Consider the following 20,419-nt stretch of genomic DNA (forward strand, 5'->3'; position numbering starts at 1 on the left):
ATGCGCCGGTCCCGGCACGGGACAGCTGAAGCGGTGTCACTCACCCCGCCGCTGTCAGCGGGTGATGGAGATGGACAGCAGGGACCGGCAAGGGCCACGGGCTCTAAAGGACACGGGCAGGTGTGGCCACAGGGCCATGGGGTGGGCTGGCCCCGGGGGTGGGCGATACAAAAGGGACGGGGACAGGCGGGCAGGGCAGGGACCGGCGGGGATGGCAGCAGCATCCTCGGGATGCAGAGGGCGAGTGAAGAACCAGCCCCGGGCGAGTGAAGAACGACCCCGGGGCGAGTGAAGAACCAGCCCTGGGCGAGTGAAGAACCAGCCCCGGGCGAGTGAAGAACCAGCCCCGGGCGAGTGAAGAACCAGCCCCGGGCGAGTGAAGAACCAGCCCCGGGCGAGTGAAGAACGACCCCGGGGCGAGTGAAGAACGACCCCGGGGCGAGTGAAGAACCAGCCCCGGGCGAGTGAAGAACCAGCCCCAGGCCAGCGTGTCTAGAGACTGCCCTGCCCTGAGCAGCATGAGACAGGAATGTTGGTGGAAAACCTTTAGAGAGGATGCTGAGGTGATGTGGGGGTAAATGAGGCCAGGTGGTAAAAGAGTGAGGGAAAGGAGGGGAGTTTAATATGGTTATTATTAGGGAAAAGGGGGAAAAAAAATGAGGCATTGGTGTAGAGGAGAGTGGGAGAGGGGGAAATGCCCAAATGCCCAAACACACTCACACACACACAGAGGTCTGTAGCACCAGCTGCTTCAAGAGACTTTTGGGCAGCCCCATGCATAGGCTGCTTGCTGGAGAGCATTTCTGACCATCCCAGCTCCTGATTCCTCGGGGAAACCTTGGGAAGGATGAACCTCACCCCTCGCTGGAGATGCCAGCCCAGATCACACCTCAAAGCCACAAAGGACCCAGGAGAGGAGGATGAAGGGACCAACTGCTCCTTTGCTGAAGGTAATGTCTGCAATTTTCTTTTTATTTTCTGATGTAATGGCTCCTGTGAGTGAGTTTATGGCCAAGCCTGGAATGCACAGGCAACAGGCAGTGCCTCACATCCAGGGCTGTGGAAAGCATCCTAAGGAGCTCTGGGCAGGGCAAAAGATGCCATGGATGGAAAAGGGAAAGGTGGTGTCCTTATGGTTCAAACCAGGCCCCAGACTCATCAGCAAATTCCCAGGGATCACACCACTGTGCCTGGATGTAATAACCTGTGGGTGTGATAATAATAATCTGTGCTATTGGAGCATCCTCTCAAAGTGGGTGTGTTCAGGCTCTTGGCTGTGGACAGACCAACCCCAGGGATGTGTTTGACCTTCAGGAACATCTTCAAACCCAGGGTTTTGATCTCCAGGGCAGCTGGGCAGGTGCTTGGAGCCCTGTTGGGCAGGTTCCTGCTCTCACAAGTTAACCCTTCAGGGACCCAGGGGTACAGGGACTGCTGAGGAGGGGCTGTAGGGTGGGGGGGATGATTTCAACCCTGGGAAGCTCTGCAATCTCAGATTGCTCCCAACGAGCCTCCTTTGGCAGCAAAGGGTGCCCAGGTGGTGAACACCTTCCAGGGGAAGTGATTTTCTGATTTTAATTCTCACTTTGAAATAAGTGGTGACTCCCACTAGTGCCTCTCTGTCACCATGTCCAGCTGTTGAACTACGCCATACCCACACGATTTTTGATTTATTTAAGCTCCAGAACCATTATTGGAAGGAAAACTAGGAGTACAGACCTACAGATAGGTCCAAATCCACCCCCCCGTTACCCTCAGACTCTTCAGTGAGGAATTTAAATGATGAACATTGGAGCCCTGGCTCCTTCTGGAGTCAACAGAGAGAGGCAGCCCCCTCTGGACAAACTCCTGGTTTAAAATCACCAGATAAAACAGAAAATATAACTTAGAGAGCTATAATATGAATATCTTTGCATGGTGAAATAAAAATATTAGAAGGTCTAACAGGGAGATGAGCAGGATGGACAGGCACCTTACAAGGACTGCTGGTGATTCTGGCACAGCCTTTCTAAACAGCTTTGAGCAACTCACTTATTTTCTCCTTCATGCCTCCCTTTTTTAAGGAATTAAATGTCAGCACCCTGGGACTGGGTGATGTTTCAGAGGTGCTCACTAAGGCCTTATTCCCACTGAGGCAGAGAGTTCATCACCACCATTTATGGAGTAAACTCAATAAACTTTGCAACACTCTTATGAAACCTCACTAGAGTTAAAAAAAAAAAAAGGCTCTTGAAACTTCTCCAAACCCAAGGGCCTAAATATAGTCTCTGGTTTGATAAAGACAATATTTTGCAGACAGATGCAAACTTGATTTCTTGAGATTTAAGCTTCCTGGAGGGTGTGATTAAGACAGGGTTAAGACGAAACTCTGCTTCAAAAATCTCCCCTGAGATAACTAATTTGGCTCACAAGGCTAAAATCTTAACCTGACTGACCTGCCCACAGAAAAGTTGCAAAAGAGACAAGAAAATCTCTACATGAGTTTTTGCCTCATGTGAGATGTCTTTTGGTGCAGACTAGGGGACAATGAGGTGGTTAATTCCAAACATGCAATGGTCTGAGTTCAAACATTTCCTTTGGAGAAGGTCAGAACATTAGGAATTAACTTTAAATCAATGGGATCACTCCTATTTATACCTTCCCTTCTTTGCACTGCTGTCACATCCATTTACTTCTCTGAGCATGTGGGTGCAGACAGGAAAACCAAAGGCTGAGCAGCCTCTCTCCTTCCAGCAACAACTGCTCCCAGGAAAGCATTCATCCTGCAGTCCAGGGTGGAAAAAGAGACTTGACAGAGAGCCCAGACGAGTGACTGCCCAAATGCCAGGGGTATCAGCAAGCCCATTTGGGGAGTATCACGTCCCATCTCACCCCAGTGACAAACCCTCCCAGTCTGGGAGGATGGGAGGACAGCTGCCCCATTCTTTCCTCCTTCTCTTCCTCGTGCCAGGCAGGGACAGATGTGGCTCTGGATCTGCCTCAGATGATTGGGTTACTCCAAGTGGCTCCAAAGGGCTGTTGGCTCTTAGTTTGCATATCTGCTGCTCACAAGGAATATAATATTCCAGGGTGGGCAAAAAGAGAGATGCTGGCTGTAAATTTATGTGTTTATATCCTTTTGACTTTCTTCTTTTCCTTCCTGGCTTTTATGGCCATTCCTGCCAATGTTTTGTACTCAAGTGTCTGTCCCAGTCAGCTTTTTAATTTCTAACTATTTAGCTATAATTTCCTAATCCACATTTCTTCGTTCTTCCTGGTTTTGGTTTTATAAATATTTGAACAGTGTGGCCTGGAAATCCAACTTAGTGAGTCTTTATTGCAACAGCCCCGGTTGATTCCAGTCAATTATTTAATACAAATCTTCCTCCAATTAGATTTTAACATCATCAAAAAATTCCCAGCAAAAAAATTTATACCAGCATAAAATCCCAGTCCACAAGTTGGACAGAAAAGCATGCATGAATAAGAAATATTTACCTACCTACATGGTTGGGATTTAGGATCTTCCCAGTAACTAAGTCTGTTTCCTCATTAATCACTCTGAATCCATTATCTGGGAACTTTTAAACAATATGATTCCCTGTGTCACTGCATGACTCATCTCTTCCTGTAAAATTTGCATTCATTTGTTTGATCAGGTACTGAGGTTATTGAAATAATGACTATGTGAAATTTCCCTGTCATGAATTTCTCTAGAAATCACAAAGAAAAGTCTTCCTCTGGCTTTAAGACAAACAACTTCCCCCAAAAATCATTCATCCCTTCACTGCAGTCAACAGGGATTTTTGTACAAGCGAAATTATTTAGAGCAGCATGTACAGTATCAGAATTATGAAGTTTTTAAGTGAAAACAAATTTGAGCCATTTGTACACACTTCAGTCCATAAATCCATTGCCCTAGCTGAGCATTAGGACCAGCGGTGGCATGGGATAGATTTCCACCTTAAACCCTTTTGCAGACATCATTACATCAAGCACTGACACAGGTCTGAACAGCTGACAGGCAGAAATTATAGAGGCAGAGAAACCGAGGTGGTTGTGTGTGAGATGTGAAAAATCAGCAATGTCAGACATGAGGGGACATGGCAAAACTGATATTTCCTGAAGTAGCATCATGCAGAGGAACACCTCTGCCACAGGGGAGGGTGGAGAGCCCTGCAGGCATGGACAGAGACTCTGACCCAACTTCTCCAGCACAATAAAATGCCTGGAAGGTGACAGCAAAGCTGGGGAGGGGGAACCATGCTGCAGGGAGAGCTGGAGCCTCTGAGCAGTGTGCTCAGGGCTGCTCTGTGCTCTGGAGTCTGTGCTGGGCCAGCAAATCCTCACTAGGGCCTGCCTTCAAAGAGGATTTCTATTTCCTTCAAAGCTTGGGCAATTCCCATCCTAATTTTAGTGCTTCTCATCACCTAAAATAATGCCTTGGTTTTTTGGCTCTTTAGGAAGAGAAAACCTGAGAGAAAGGCTGATTTTCTTTTCCTGTCCTATATACTTGTGTGGACTGGTTGTGTATAAGAAATTTGGGTATTCCCTCCCCTCTTCCATCCTCAGGGAAGCTTCCACTTAGAAAGAAATCATCTTTGTGAATCTGCTCCATGAACAAATTGATTCTATACAATTGTTTCCTAAACCTGGCCATGTGCAACAACCCCAAATCGAGGATTAGTATAGAAGGGGACACCAGGATACTTTGCTTTTCATTTCTGATGATCATTTCCATCATTAAATGCAGAAATTCACCCACATGTCCTGCCCTCCGTGACAGGCTCCTCCCAAAGGTGCACCAGGGCACCACACAAGTTGGAACAGAGGAAATTCCACTTAGATATCACCAAACAGGTTTTCCACCATCAGCTTGGTCAAACTCCAGGAGGCAGACCCCAAAAAACTGAGGGAACTCCATCCTTGGGGGGATTCAAGCTCAACTGGACATGGTGCTGAGCAGCCTGGTCTAAAACTTTATTTTTTGAGGTTTTCAGGGCTGTCAAAACAAGTCCAGGACCTTCTCCAACATGCACTTCCATGAGATTCCAGCCTTCAGCAGAGGCACACAGAGGAATGTTTGTTGACACATGGGCACTGGAAAAATCAGAACCACCTGAAAATATCCCTGCAAAACACCTCAAAATGGTCCAGGGCACCAGGGAGATTACAAAGGTTGTGCTGCCACTGCTTTTCCAAGGAGGAAGCAGACTCTGAAACACATCTGAGGAGCAGCATTACCCCTTCAGGGGTGGAGGATGGAGAGCTGTCCCGTGGCCAGGAGGCACAACCCAGACTTCTCTTATGAGATGACATGCTTCTTTATATCCCCATATGGATTAGGCTGCTATGGAATGTAAGGAAGTGTGTGGTTTCAGGGAGACATCACCCGTGTCCTCTGCTCCCAGCGACTGCCAGGAGTCCAAAGATTTCCTGTAGCTGCATTTTATTTGAATTTGGCTTTGTCAAAAAGAGCCAGGCAGGTGATATTCACTCTACAGTGCCCTCAGCACCCACAGAGGGCACATAGGGATCTGAACCTCTAAAAAGGTTGCAAATTCCTGAATCCATGCAGATTTGGTAACTAAGATACATTCTGCACATCTTTCACTGGAAAAAGCATGCAGTAAGTAGACTGTGGGTTTTACCTAATCCAACTAATATTCACATCATACTGAAAGTGCTTTTCAAGGCCTTTCTGAAAATCACTACATCCCAGAGAGCATCAGTAATTCATAGAATCATGGAATGATTTGGGGACCTTAAAGCTCATCTATTTCCAACACCTTCCTCTATCCCAGGTTGCTCCAAGCCTTGTCCAACCTGGCCTTGGACACTTCCAGGGATCCAGGGACAGCCACAGCTTCTCTGGGCACCCTGTGCCAGGGCATCCCCCCTCTCACAGCAAAGAGTTTCTTCCCAATATCTAATCTAAATCTACCCTGTTTCATGTTGCCATCCATTCTCAGCTGGTGAAAAACACTTTGGATTAAGTGACACCGAGGAAGAATTAAAAAGCACTGGGTAGGATTGACTTGTGAGGAGCAAAACTGAATATGATCCAGATGTCACAAAATTCTCCTCTTTACTCCCAGTCATTCATAACAAGATCCTCTTTAATGGGATTAAGGGGAATGCTACAGACACAGGAATTGCTGTAGTGGACTGCTGAAGGTTAATTCATTGCACTGCCTCACCACAGTAACAGGGCAGGCTGCAGGAAGTCACCTCCTGATTAATATGGCACTGTGGAGCTAAGCAGGCACACAGCCTTATCAAAAACAGTTGGATTTTTTTTTTTCCTAAATCCGTATTATCATAACTGACGACAGTCCTGCCATGTAACAAATGTCCCTTCCTCCTCTGAGCACTGTTTAATACTTTGCTCTGATATCATTGTCTAGCAGCAAGCTCAGTGGACCAGGTGCCTTTAACCCTTCTAGGACAGCCTGGAGATATCCTGGATGTCTCCAGGATATCCTCAAGATCCTATTACATAGAGAGGAAGACTTCACACCATTTCTCATACATTACTTTCTTCCACTATAGGCCAAATATTCAAAACTCAAGGCAATTTTCAGTCAGTCTTGATTTATTTTAAGAAAGAATTTAGGAAGTTTTTTTTAAGCAACTGTTCTTATCATTAAGGCCAAGGTCTGAAAGGTTTACAGACCTTCACTTCCCATGGGAAATTTTAGGAATTCCACGCCAAAATACCCTTAACAAACCTGATCTACTTAGAAGCTTAAAAACCATATGTATGTTTCAGTGATTAATGTTCACAACTTAATTATCTTCAAACTCCTGAGTGGGAGTAGCCCTTGACCAGTTCTAATAGCAAAGCTGAGCTTAGGAACTGTTAGGGTCAGTCCCAGTTGACACAGGTCAAAACTGTGCCAGCAACTGTGCTAAACACAGCAGAAACCACTGAGTTCCTGTGCCTGCACCTCAGCGCCATAAAATGTACCAATATAGACTCTGAAACCAATGACATTTATGTTCCTCAGCCACCAAGATGCTTTGCAAAATTTCAGTCTGAATCAAAGCCAGGGCTGCTGCATCTGACCCAGGCCTTGTGGTCTCTGAGATGTAATTCAGGAAAGCGCTTGTCAAGCCATTATTTCATCCTGTCCTTTTGCTCAGAACCAACTCCTGGGTTATGATAATTCAGAAGAGAAATTGAGCAGAGGAAAATTATCTTTATTTCCTCCTTCTGAGCTGCATTTAAGGAAGAAGGGGGGATTCTCTCCCTCTGCCCTGCTCAGGTGAGACCCCACCTGCAGAGCTGCCTCCAGATCTGGGACCCTCAACATCAGAGGGACATGGAGCTGCTGGAGAGAGTCCAGAGGAGGCCAGGGAGATGCTCCAAGGGCTGGAGCCCCTCTGCTCTGGAGCCAGGCTGGGAGAGCTGGGGGTGTTCACCTGGAGAAAAGAAGGATCCAGGGAGAGCTCAGAGCCCCTTGCAGAGCCTAAAGGGGCTCCAGGAGAGCTGGAGAGGGACTGGGGACAAGGGATGGAGGGACAGGACACAGGGAATGGCTTCCACTGCCAGAGGGCAGGGCTGGATGGGATATTGGGAAGGAATTCTTGGCTTTGAGGGTGGGGAGGCCCTGGCACAGGGTGCCCAGAGAAGCTGTGGTTGCCCCTGGATCCCTGAAAGTGTCCAAGGCCAGGCTGGATGGGGCTTGGAGCAACCTGGGATAGTGGAAGGTGTCCCTGCCCATGGCAGGGAGTTGGAACTGAATGGTCCTTAATGTCCCCTCTAACCCAAACCATTCCATGGTTCTAACCATGAACACTAAGACAGAAAGGCACTCAATGGAATGAGCAGGCAGGGGTGTGAGTGTTGGCACGGGTGTGAATTCCCTCCCTGACTTTGCTGATCACCCCATTGTCCATGTCTCAAACCCAACCTGGTGTCTCTTCATCTCTATGGTGATGAAAACCTGCTGCAGCCTGTGGCACTGTGCACTTTATTTAGTTGCCAAAAAAGGATGTCCCCAGTGCCCTTGGAGACAGCCTAAGAATGGCTTCCAGTGGCTTTCTTCAGCTCTGTGCTGTGCCACACCTGCACATCACACGTGGCTGTCCCACACAACCTGTGGCTCCTTGGGTGCTGCCAGATGCTCACGTGTTGGCAAATGAAGCCAAACCTTTGGCTGGCCAGCTGAGCCTGTCCCTAGCCTTGGCTGACTGCATAAATTTGGGGTTTAACCCTGCAGTGGAATCCCATCCCTTATTTTCTTTCTGCAGCTGTTCCCAGCCTGTTCTGCCAGAGCCTGGGCTCAGCAGTGACTCTCCCTGCACAGCACAGGCCAGGATTGAATTACAGGCACACACACACTTCAAGGACACAGGAGAAGAAATAACCTAGACACAGGGCTAAGGTTTGGGAAAACTTATAGCCTGTCTGGGGGGTCAAGGCCACTGTTTTAACTCTGTTCTTCCCTCCTTCCTATGGTTGTGTACCCACACCCAGAGCGTGACAGAAGGTAAAAAAACTCTAATTCTTCATAAATTCTGTCAAGTTTGCAACATTCTAGTGCTGATGGGGCAGAGTGTGAAGTGAATTTTGTAACTGGAAGCTTGTAGGAGGTGTTTCTTTGGCAGTAAGGTGGAGGTTTCCATAGGAAAATAGCAAGTTTAAGTTGCTGATGCTTCCCTTGCTAACGAACACCCAAATCAACAAAGTATGAAGCAAACACAGGAGTACAGAGGTTACTCAAATTAATATTCCTCCCAACACTGAGCAGTGAGAAGACAAAAGGGAATTTAAAAAAAAAAAAAAAAAAGAACAAGAAGAGGGAAAACCCCCTCCTAATCAAAATGTTTTTTAGAGAAAAATTTATCAAGTCACTTAGACTAGATGATCTTAGAGGCCTTTCCTGACCCTAATGATTCAACAGCTCTTAAGTCCCAAATAACCCACATGCACATGGAAAGGGGCCAATGCACAGGGTTGGAAAAATGTTGCTTTTGTCCTGTTTGGAAGCTGCCCCACGCCCTGCTGCTCATGGTCTCTGGCAGCTGTCTCCTTTGCAGAGGCTCCAGGTACAGCTGGAGGGCTCAGGGTGGCTGTGAAAAGTGATGACTGACAACTGGCAGGTGACTTCCCTTCAATGGACAAAGGAGGGATCTTTCCTCCCTCCCACTTTTCCTTTTTTCACTATTTAAAAAATAATTAAAAAAAAAAAAAAAAGAAGAAGAAAAGGAAAGGGAGGGAAAATAGGAAAAGAGGAAGAAGGAGGAAGGAAGGAGCTGTATGAAGGTGCCCCCATGCAGGGGAGATGGAACAAGATCATCTTTAAGGTCCCTCCCAGCACAAACCATGCCATAATTCTATGGAGAATGGTGAGGTCTCCTAAGATGGTGCCATAAGAGATGTACCCTCCTCCTTTCCCTCTGAGCAGAGACCAGTCCCCATGTCCCTGTCCCACATGTCCCATTCCCATTGCAGGTCAGTGTAGTAATTATGTCGAGATGGACACGACTGGCACCAACACCAGTCTTTTATTAAAAACTTCTCCTGCATTCTTTCAGTGGACTTCTCTCAGGCAACTCTGATTCCTTTTCTCACAGGCAGCTCCACACAGCACTGACTCCTTCTCTCCTCTCTGCAAGTTTCCTTCTTCCTGCTGCATGAGCTGTCCCTGTCCCAGCTGCCTAACCCTGTCTGTCCCTCACACAGTGTCTGCATACCTTGTCTGTCCCTTGCATGACTGCATGTCCCTCATCTCCTCACAGCACAGTCAGCATCCCAATCCCCAGCAGGACCCCATTCCAAACCCCAGCACACCCCATCCCAATCCCCAGCAGGACCCCATCCCAAACCCCATCCCAATCCCCAGCACACCCCATCCCAAACCCCAGCAGGGCTCCATCCCAAACCCCAGCACACCCCATCCCAACCCCCAGCACACCCCATCCCGAACCCCAGCAGGACTCCATCCCAAACCCCAGCACACCCCATCCCAAACCCCAGCACACCCCATCCCAAACCCCAGCAGGGCCCCATCCCAATCCCCAGCAGGGCCCCATCCCAATCCCCAGCAGGGCCCCATCCCAAACCCCAGCAGGGCCCCATCCCAAACCCCAGCACATCCCATCCCAAACCCCATCCCAATCCCCAGCAGGACCCCATCCCAAACTCCAACTTATGGCCAGCTAGCCCACACTTTTATAACCCCCATCCTCATTGGGCAGCCAGGGCTGTTTCCCCTCCTCAGTCATCAGTCCAGCAGTAATCCATTGGCAAGGATTGCCTCCTGCTCTGTCCTTACAAACTCTCTTTCCCCAGGCCGGGAGCGCTGTGGTCCGGAGCTATGCTCTGCTCTGGCTGGTCAAACGGAACCAAGCCCGTCTTCCTCGGAGGTTTGGTCCCCTTCAACCAGCTAGAGCAGTGTGGAAAACACCAATCCAGCAAGGTTTGCCTCCCTCTGCCCCAGCTCAGCCCCAGCTGCCCTTCCTCCTGGATGGATCTGCCACGGCTCCCAACGTCTCCACAGGTGCACCTGGGAAGGTTGGGGATAGGATTTTGGGTTTCATCACTGCAAGCAGGGCTACTGCAGCATTTCCTTCATCCCTGGAAGTGTTCCAGGCCAGGTTGGATGGGGCTTGTAGTAACCTGGGAGAGAGGAAGGTGTCCCTGCCCACAGCAGGAGGGTTGGAACAAGGTGAGTTTTAAGGTCCCTTCCAACCCAAACCATTCCATGATTACCAGAGGATCAAAATATCACATACAAAGCTTTTGTCTCTGAAATGTTCATCAGATTTCTAAGTCAATGTGGATCTGCAGAGCCACAACCATCTTTATTTCCCTTCCCTATCACATGTGTGCATCCACACCCCACTTTTTGCTGAGCACTGCCAGTCCAAGTAATCTGTGATTAAATTATTAAAAAAAAAATCATAATCTTGAAAACTCTGTGTCCAAGTGTCTTTCTTACTTATTCAATGCAAAAAGGAGCTACAAATAACCATAATCTGCATGGCAATCTGCATGAACCACCTTGCATCAATAAGGACCAAAATTCCAGTTTCTTTCCCTGTTCAATTATCACAAAAAGAACAAAAATCTTTTTTTTTTCTGGTCAATTTATGAACCATTTTCATCCACCAAGAATGTTTTGGAAAGCAAGAAATAGCACAGAATATTGAAATTACCATGGTTCAGCTTTCTCTGCCATGGAATGAGCACAGCAGGACAATCTCACTCCTTCCTCTGCCAAGCTCTGTAAGACAAGAGCATCCATAGGATTTAGTCCTGGCACAGCAGGAATGAAGGGGAGTGTAGACAGCAGCATTTTCATGTGCCACACTCAGTGATTGTCTATCACCTTCTCTCATTTCCCCTCACGTCTACTAACATGATTTTTTACACTGATTAATTGAAAAAAACAGTCTTGCATTGATTATGAGATAACCAGGATCAAAAATTACTAAATTCAAGGAAGAAATAATTCTTAGAAAATATCAAGTTCTTCTGTCTTCAAAAAGTACAAATACAGATCCAATTTCTGTCTACTTGAGACCTAAAGTCCAAACCACTTTGGAAACGTCCTTCAGCAATTCTGCATTGAGAAAAACCCCTGCTCACAGTAAATAAAAACAAAGTTGCAAATCAAATCCACCTTCAGAACATTCTGCAGAGTATTTATGGGTGTGAAATAAAGTGCAATTTTATTGGGCATTAATTGCCACAGCTGTCAGTTTTCAGGAAGCACTGCATTCATCCCAGAAGCCAGTTTTCCTCATATGAAATAAATATATATGCCTGCATGTTTACATTGAAAAAATTCAAAATGGAAGACTTCTGTAAACTTGATGCAATCCACTTCACTATTTCAGTCTTTCAAAAGCAGACAGTAAGCACACAAAATACTTTGGGCATCATTATCAAGGAAGATCTTTGGTGATTACTGAGCAGCCTAAGAGCAGCACTGTTCTCCTCTGTCTCTTCATAATTATTTCCTGAGAGGACCAAGACCCACCACCATTTATCTGCTCTTCCACCAGCTGTACCCAGGCTCTCTCAGGGTATGAGACCATTTAATCCAGTTTAAAACCTCATTTATTCTCCCCTGCAGGAACAAACATGCAGAATCTTCCCTTTGCTGCAAACAAAAAAAAAGAAAATAGGGCAGGCAAGCAATCACCCTGATTAACATTCTGATTTACATTAACCCCATCACCTGATTGACTTTGCCTGATGCAACTTTATATGGCAAAACCCTGCTTGAATCCTTTGCAAACCAACTCCAGGCTGGGATGATGAGACATTTGGGTACTTTGCCCTCTGTGTTTCTCATACAAACTGTTAATCAGCCACCAGATGTGCACCACAGAAGCCCTGTGGTATCTGGCACCTCCCTCGGTGCTGCTGTGCCAAGGGAACCACCTGGGCATCAGAGGTGAGGGCAGTGGGGGTGTCTCTGAAGGGATGGCATCAAGGTTTTTACAGGCTTTGGGAGCTGTAGGTGTAGGAAGCAGCAAGAGGATTTCCCTGTGGTGGAAGTGTAGGCACATTTCATTTTAGCATTTCAGTCTTCACAGTAAAAAAAAAAAAAAAAAAAGGGAAATGTAAAAAAAGAGAGACCACATTCAGCTATTATAACGGAAGAACCTTTAGCAATTCCTTAACTGATTAAAAGGAAAACAGTTTGCTTGTAGTTGTCCTGTATATTGTATTTATACAATCTTCTCACTGCTCAGCACAGGGTGGCTTTCACAGGTAATGGGAAGAGCAATCAGAATATCAACCTTTCATCAGCCATAACTTTTCTGTCCTCCAAAAGCTCATTGCTCTGACCCCATTTGTCTTGTTCCCACTAAGCACAGAGTCACAGACTGGTTTGAGCTGGAAAAGACCTTTAAAAATCATCTCGTTCCACCTCCAGCCATGGGCAGGAACAACTTCCACTGTTCCAGGCTGCTCCAAGCCCCATCCAACCTGGCCTTGGACACTTCCAGGGATCCAGGGGCAGCCACAGCTTCTCTGGGCACCCTGTGCCAGGGTCTCACCATCCTCACAGGGAAGAATTTCTTCCTCATATCCCATCTAAACCTGTTCTCTGCCAGTTTAAAGTCATTTATCCCTGTCCCATCACTATCTGCCCACGTAAAAAGTTGCTCTCTCTTTTTTACAAGCCTACCCTAAGAACTCAAAGGCCACAATCATTCAGAATTGCACATTGGTTGAAACAAAGGACCACAATTCCTTTTCTAGCCCAGCTGGGCTCAGCACAGCCCATTCAGCCAGAAGAAAAAGGATTAGGGATGGTCCATTCTGCCTGGCACCTATTCACTTTGCCCCTGTGTCCATGGCATCAGCACAGAAGGATCAGGTCTGGGTAAGAGGAATCTTTCAAGTTAAAATAGGATATGGGGGTTTTTTCACCCCCTCCACTTTCTGAGGAGGAAACCTTCAGCAGTGCTTATTCTCTGAAATCCCTCCCTGGGATAGTTGTGGAAACTTCATTGCACTGTGGTCAGAATTTGCATATGATTGGAAAAGTGGTGAATTTCCTTTTTTTTTTTTTTTAATTTGAAAAATAAAACAAGTTGAATTGAACTGCAGTGAGGTGAAAGAGCTTGGAAATTAGCACCCTACAGGTGCTTTTACAACTCTCACCAAAACCCCTCTGAGTCACTCATTCTGTAAAACTTTTGGATTCTGACACCTTCTTACACACAAGAGGTTGTGGCCAGGAGTGATTTCTCTGCAAGAAAAAAAAATAGAAAAATAGGAACTTCCCTTCTTAAAAAGAAATGGTTCTGGAAACATTCAAGATCAGGTTGGATGGGGCTGTGAACATGCTGATGTAGTGGAAGATGCTGTTCATTGCAGGGTGTTGGACTAGATGACATTTAAAGGTTCTTTTCCACCCAAACTATTCTATGATTCTGTGATTTTTTGATTCCACAATGAATTTTCACATTTTACCTGGGAGCAGGAAAATGGCTACAATAGAATTGAGTTTATTTCTGCAGGCTGCCCTATCAGACCTGCCTGGCAATTCTGAGTTTAAGCTCTGGGGTACAGGGATATACTGGTGAGAAAAAAGTTTTCTGAATTCAGTTTGGTTTGAGAGTGGTGGGTGGTGGAACACAAAGTAAGGGCTGGATTTTGGGCAAATAGCACTGACCAATCAATGTTCCACGAATGTCCCTTTCCTAAAATGTCACTTTGCAGCTATTTTTGTTAAAATTGACTTCCCAGCTACTGAGTATCAATCAGATATTTATTATGCAAAGGACATTTCAGCCACTGGCAGCAGCCACGGTTGAGGTGTGACTGTGATCTCTGTTAAATGTGCTTGGAAAATTTAGGCATGAGGAAAGAAATGATAATTTCTACTGCAGTGGCTGGGGAGGAAAAATACAAGTGGTTAATAGAGGAAAAACATTAATTCAGCTCTTCTGCTGTGTCTGCTGTGCAAAAATCAAGGGGTGAGAGATTGGTGCAGTGACTTCATAGAATTATTGAATGGTTTTGGATGGAAGGGACCTTTAGAGACCATCCAGTTCCAGCCCCTGCCATGGGCAGGGACACCTTCCACTATCCCAGGCTGCCCCAAGCCCCATCCAACCTGGCCTTGGACACTTCCAGGGATCCAGGGGCAGCCACAGCTTCTCTGGGCACCCTGTGCCAGGGTCTCACCACCCTCCCAGGGAACAATTCCTTCCCAATATCCCATCCATCCCTGCCCTCTGGCAGTGGGAAGCCATTCCCTGTGTCCTGTCCCTCCATCCCTTGTCCCCAGTCCCTCTCCAGCTCTCCTGGAGCCCCTTTAGGCACTGGAAGGGGCTTTGAGGTCTCTCCAGAGCCTTCTCTTCTCCAGGATTGTGGTGGAAGGATCTTGACTGGACACCAAGTGATCTCCCAGCCACTCTATCACTCCTCCTTCCCAGCTGGACAGAAGAGAGAAAATAAGATGGGAAACAACTTCTGGGTTGAGATAAGGCAGTTTACAACAGCAAAAGCAAAAGTGTGTGCACTTTTGCAAAAGAATAAAGCAAAGAGAAAAAAAGATAAATTTATTCTCTACTTCCCATCAGCGAGTGATGTCTGGCCACTTCCTGGGAAGCAGGGCTCCAGCACACAGAGCAGTTGCTCTGGAGGACAAACACTGTAAATAACAAATGCACCCCCTCCCTCCTTTTCTTAGCTTTTATCTGAGCTGACAGCCTGTAGTATGGGATATCCCTTTGGATCATTTGGGGCTGCTGTCCTGGTTGTGCTCCCCCAGGATCTTGGCCACTCCCAGCCCCTGGATAAGGGAAATGGAGGGACAGAGCTGATGCTGAGCCAGCCCTGCCCAGCAGCAACAGCCAAAACTCTGGGGTGTTCCCAACACCTTTCCAGCTCCCAATGCAAAGCCCAGCACTGGGAGAGCTGCTGTGGGAAATTAACTCCAGTTCAGCAAGACCCAGCACGGGGCTGAGCACCCCCAGCTCTCCCAGGCTGGCTCCAGAGCATTTTCCTGGCTCTTCTCTGGATTTAACCGGTTTGAAGAGATCTCTGAATGTGTCTGACCCAACCATCCGCTCACAGCACGATTTAATTAAATTAAACTAAAATTAAACATCAGTGTTTAATCAGACTGCTCAGAGCCTTGCTCCATCGAATTCTGCATTTCTCACAGATCACCACTGAACTCAGGCTTAGTCTAACCCTAAAAATTACCTCCACAGTGCAGAGTGGGTCATGCAATACTTGTGTGTAGAAGAGAGAGTGATGCTGTATTTATAGGGATTTATAATATGTATACGTATATAATATGCATAATACTCAAAAGGAAGAAAATACATTCTCTCCAGAAGAAGAGGGGGGTGGGAAGTAAATGTGTTCCTACTTGTAAATAAAAAACAATCTTATTTTACAGAAGTATCATAAACTTAACTGATGGCAATTAAAAAAATGTGTAAAGTTCTCTTTTAACTTACATCAAGTTCATATTTAATGCCAACACACTCAGATTTGGGTGCCTGAAGAATCTCAGCCAGGTAAAACTTAAATAGCAACTTACTCTCAAGAAAGGTTTCACCACAGCCAAGAGCAGGGGTAGGTTTCATTTCAAAAGGCTTTTGATAATCTTTCATTTTTTGTTGTTTGTTTCAGTAAGCCTTTCTTAGTGTCCCAGTTTCCAGATCTCTAGCTAAGAGAAAGCTACGTGTCAGAATAAGACAAATCCTATGGGGTAACTTCTAATTTCATGGGGAAAATATATATATTATTTTTTTCCGCTTCAGAGCATTAAGAATTACAAAACAATTATTTGGAACTTGGAAAAAATCTTGAAATCAGAATTTTCAAGAGGCGCATTTTCTCCTCAGACCGTCACATCTCACCTATGACAGCTACTAAGAAATGCGTTCGTGCCTTGATATAAACCATGGAAATTTTATTTTCTTTTTTTTTTTTTTTACCACTGTAATGTTTTGGTGCATCAGCCGTGTTCAAATGCTAAACTATTCACCTTTCAACTGCCTAGGTAACCCAAACCACTGACGCATTTAAGGTAGACAGTTTAGGGTCGGGCTGGTTGAACCTGACCTTCCGCTGCCTCGTCGGCTTTTGAAAACGTATTTTGCTTCTAAACTTGGCAATTTAAATTTACCTGACCTACTTTGAAAGGATATTTCAGTAAATGGTGTTAGAGAAAAACCCTTCTGAGCAGACTGTTTCCTTTAACCTGTACACCTCTAACTTGAAGAGGGAAACTGAAATATATGTTTAATTTCTGAAACATCAGCATCTTTCAAACAAGTGGATGTAGGTCACGGGTATCCCAGAACCCGCAAACTAAATTCTACCCTTATTTGCATCTTCCTTTGGATGGTGCAAGGTGAGTAAAATTTGGACTGAGGGATAAATATTAAACAAATATAAAAAATCTGTACCTTCTCTGCATCATTTTTATTAAAAAAAAAAACAAACAAGACACTAAAAATAGACCTGGGAAAAGTTCTGCTCAGCAGCTCCAGGCTGTTACACTGAGTGTCATTTTATGGGGCACATCTACCCGTAACCCACTGTCAGAGCAAAAGGATGGGGAGTATTTCCTAAAAAAAGAAATACCAGAGAATAGACTTGATGTTATAGAATCCAAGAATCATGGAATGGTTTGGGTTGGAAGGGACTTTGAATATAATCCAGTTCCACCCTCTGCCACAAGCAGGCACAACTTCCACTATCCCAGGTTGCTCCCAGCCCTGTCCAACCTGGCCTTGGACACTTCCAAGAATCCAAAGGCAGCCACAGCTTCTCTGCAACCTGTGTCTTGTGTCATTTTGCATCTCTCAGTCTTCACAAAGTGTCTCTGGAACCCCTCTGTCCTCTCCCTAACTTAGGAACTGGAAGTTTGACTACATCCATCACATTTCCCAAGCTCCTTTCCTTAGGGACACAAAACACCACCTCAAAGCACGGGAGAAGGAAAATGAAAGCAAGATGAAAAGGTGGCAAGCTCGAAACAAAGTTCCCTCATTTTTTTCTTATGTAGAGAGTGATTGACTTTTGGGAACTCACTAATATCACCAAGCATTCTGATCAACACTGAGATATCACACTTGAGCTTTAACTGTGAATAAATGTAGCCCAGTTCAGAGAAGAATTGAGCTTGAGCAGGGACATTGCTCCTCAGACATCAAGACAAATTACAGCCCATGGGAAGAATATGAGAGCAATCGGATGGTGGCCAGCTGTTCAACATCTGCCCAGTTTGAGGTGAAAAGACATCAGACCAACCAAGGAGTGATCAGACCCAAATCTGTGCCAGCGACATTTGGGTTTGATACAACGGCATCCCAATTTAAAACTGAATACTTTGCACCCACAAAGTTGCAACATTTGTGGCTTTGTCACTATTTGAGTGACATGGCTGAAGGAATGACATCATCTACAGATCTAAGATATATCCTGATTCACCTGTGTTAATGGAACCTATACACATACTAGGTTATGGTCAGAAACCACAGTAAGTTTGGGGGAAAAAACACCTACTCCAAATTATTTAGCACAGCCCAGAAACTCTTATAAAAGGTCCAGCAGCAGATGTGCCCAGACATCTTCAGCTCAGCAGAGCCCACCACAAGCATCAGCAGCAGTAAGAGAAGGAAGGAAGATGTCTACACCTTTTTGCGTTTCTCTGGTAAGAACTTGAATTCTGAATTTATTTTCCCCCAGTTTGACAGAGATGTATTTAATTTCTAATAGATGGAATAGAGATCTGCACCTACATTTAAAATGCTTTTTAAATAAGTAAAAATTTAAAAAAAACTAAAATGTGAGAATGCTCATGGGGCAGCAATGAGACTGTACATTATTGACATGGGCTCCCACAGCATTCTCTGAGGCAAGAAATACATTGAAAACTCAACCTTAGAGTGTCTTTCTTTTTGTTATACCCTTTCTGCTATCTTCTGTATTATATTATTTTCTATAATTTAACATTACAACCAGATTACAACTGGGTGCATACACAACCACCAGCACAGTGAGAATCAGTTAATGAGAACAAAAGTGGATGTGACGTACGGCACATTTTTCCATAATTACTCCAACCTGCAGTAGGGGCTTTAACCACCAGTTAGGCTGACTGTGGATGAATGTCACACCTGTCTTGTGCCCTAAATGTACCAATTCTCTCCAGCTCAGACCCCTGCTCCTCGTGCTGCTGGCCGTGCTGTCAGCCAGCAGTCCTGCCCATGGGAAGGTGATCAAGCCTGGCCTCAAGCCAGGGAATCTCGTCAAGCAAGCATCTGCTGGATGCCTGACCCAAAAAGACTCGAAATTCCCCCAAACTGTGAGAGTCAACCTCAGCATCAGCAGCACAAACCAGGACACCAAAGGCAGTCTGAATGTCAGCAGCCGCTCTCTGTCTCCGTGGGATTACAGGTATGGTCCCTGTCCCTGTGGCCTGGAAAATCTCTGGATGCCCTGGCCAAGAAAAATGCTTTCATCTCTGTGTTCAGTGATCCAAAGTTGAGAGATTTTGGAAATATGAGGGTATCCACATCCCTGTAGTCCTCTTTGAAAGAGAACCAGTACAGAGAGCAGCATAAATAAAACCCACATGGCCTAGGAAATATACAGAAGGCAAAGCAAACGACTTTTAAAATTTAATTAATTAATTTGTATATGGGGTAAGCTTTATCTTCTAAAGCATTCTTTATGTAAAACATCATTAAAAAATACCTCAGAGGGTTAATATTGCACCAAATTCAACAGTGGTTTAACACCAATGTTTCACGTGCTGGGGAGGAACTGAAGGTTTTGGGGTCTGTTAGTTGGAAAGCTCAAATCATTCCTGATCAGTCTTTCAAAGTCAGCGCCTGCTTGAAGCAAGTCCTTTTCAAAGGCAGCTACATGCAGCCATACATTTAAAAATATCCAGTATTTAGTTGATTACATTTTGGAAAAAACTGCGATTTTGGAGAATCTCCTATCCCTTCATAGACAATAGACCCCAGGATGCACAGGTTCCTGAGCAGGGAGCCCATAGACATCCAGACCCCATAGACATCCAGACTATCCTGTCTCTGAAAAGGACTTGCTTCAAGCAGGTATTGACTTTGAAAGACTGATCAGGAATGATCTGAGCTTTCCAACGTGTCACTCCAACTAACAGACCCCGAAACCTTCAGTTCCTCCCCAACACGTGAAATGTTGGAAAGCTCAAATCATTTCTGATCAGCCTTTCAAAGTCAGTGCCTGCTTGAAGCAAGTCCTTTGCAAAGGAAGCCATACCTTTAAAAATATCCAGTATTTAGGGGTTTTTTTGGTACTTACATTTTATTTCGGAAAACCCTGCGTTTTTGGAGAATCCGCTGTCCCTCCTTAGGCAATAGACCCCAGGATGCACAGGTTCCCGAGCAGGGGAGACATCCAGACATCCACAGACACCCAGACTACCCTTCTTTTGTGTTCAACCCTTCCCTGTCCTGCCCACCCCCAGGATGGATGAGGACCACGATCGTTTCCCGCGGCTGATCGCGGACGCCGAGTGCCGCCACACGCTGTGCCTGACCCCGGAGGGACACCTGGACCACGGCCTCAACTCCGTCCCCATCCAGCAGGAGATCCTGGTGCTGCGCAGGGAGCACAGGGGCTGCCAGCAATCCTACAGGCTGGAGAAGAAAATTATCACCGTGGGCTGCACCTGTGTCACCCCCTTGGTGCAGCACCAAGCCTGAAGGGAGATGGAGGCGCAAGAGAATTTCTTAGCATGGAAGGAGCCTGATCCAGCCTCTCCAAAAATCTGAATCAAGCCATAAAATGTGCCTAGGATACATCAGAATATATTGAAAATTAGGCGTCTCGGTTAAAAAAATAATCTTTTCCCCCAAAATCCTGAACTCCACAAATCCAGAATCCAGACACCATCATGTGCTGGGCTGAAAAGTAATGGGAATTTTACCCATCCTTAGTTTACAC

General features: G+C 45.8%; 1 protein-coding gene across 1 annotated transcript; it reads left to right on the forward strand.

The window, feature by feature from the left end:
• On the forward strand, positions 1-20,178 carry LOC106851152 (uncharacterized). Its single transcript, XM_088162782.1, has 5 exons — positions 1-120; positions 10,280-10,487; positions 13,129-13,295; positions 18,636-18,880; positions 19,941-20,178. Exons 1-5 carry the CDS (start codon positions 1-3, stop codon positions 20,176-20,178), a joined length of 978 nt encoding a protein of 325 aa, XP_088018908.1.
• The last annotated feature ends 241 nt before the right edge of the window (positions 20,179-20,419 follow it).

The sequence above is a fragment of the Sturnus vulgaris genome, chromosome 3 (genome assembly GCF_052056855.1).
Source record: "Sturnus vulgaris isolate bStuVul1 chromosome 3, bStuVul1.hap1, whole genome shotgun sequence".
Taxonomy (NCBI): Eukaryota; Metazoa; Chordata; class Aves; order Passeriformes; family Sturnidae; genus Sturnus; species Sturnus vulgaris.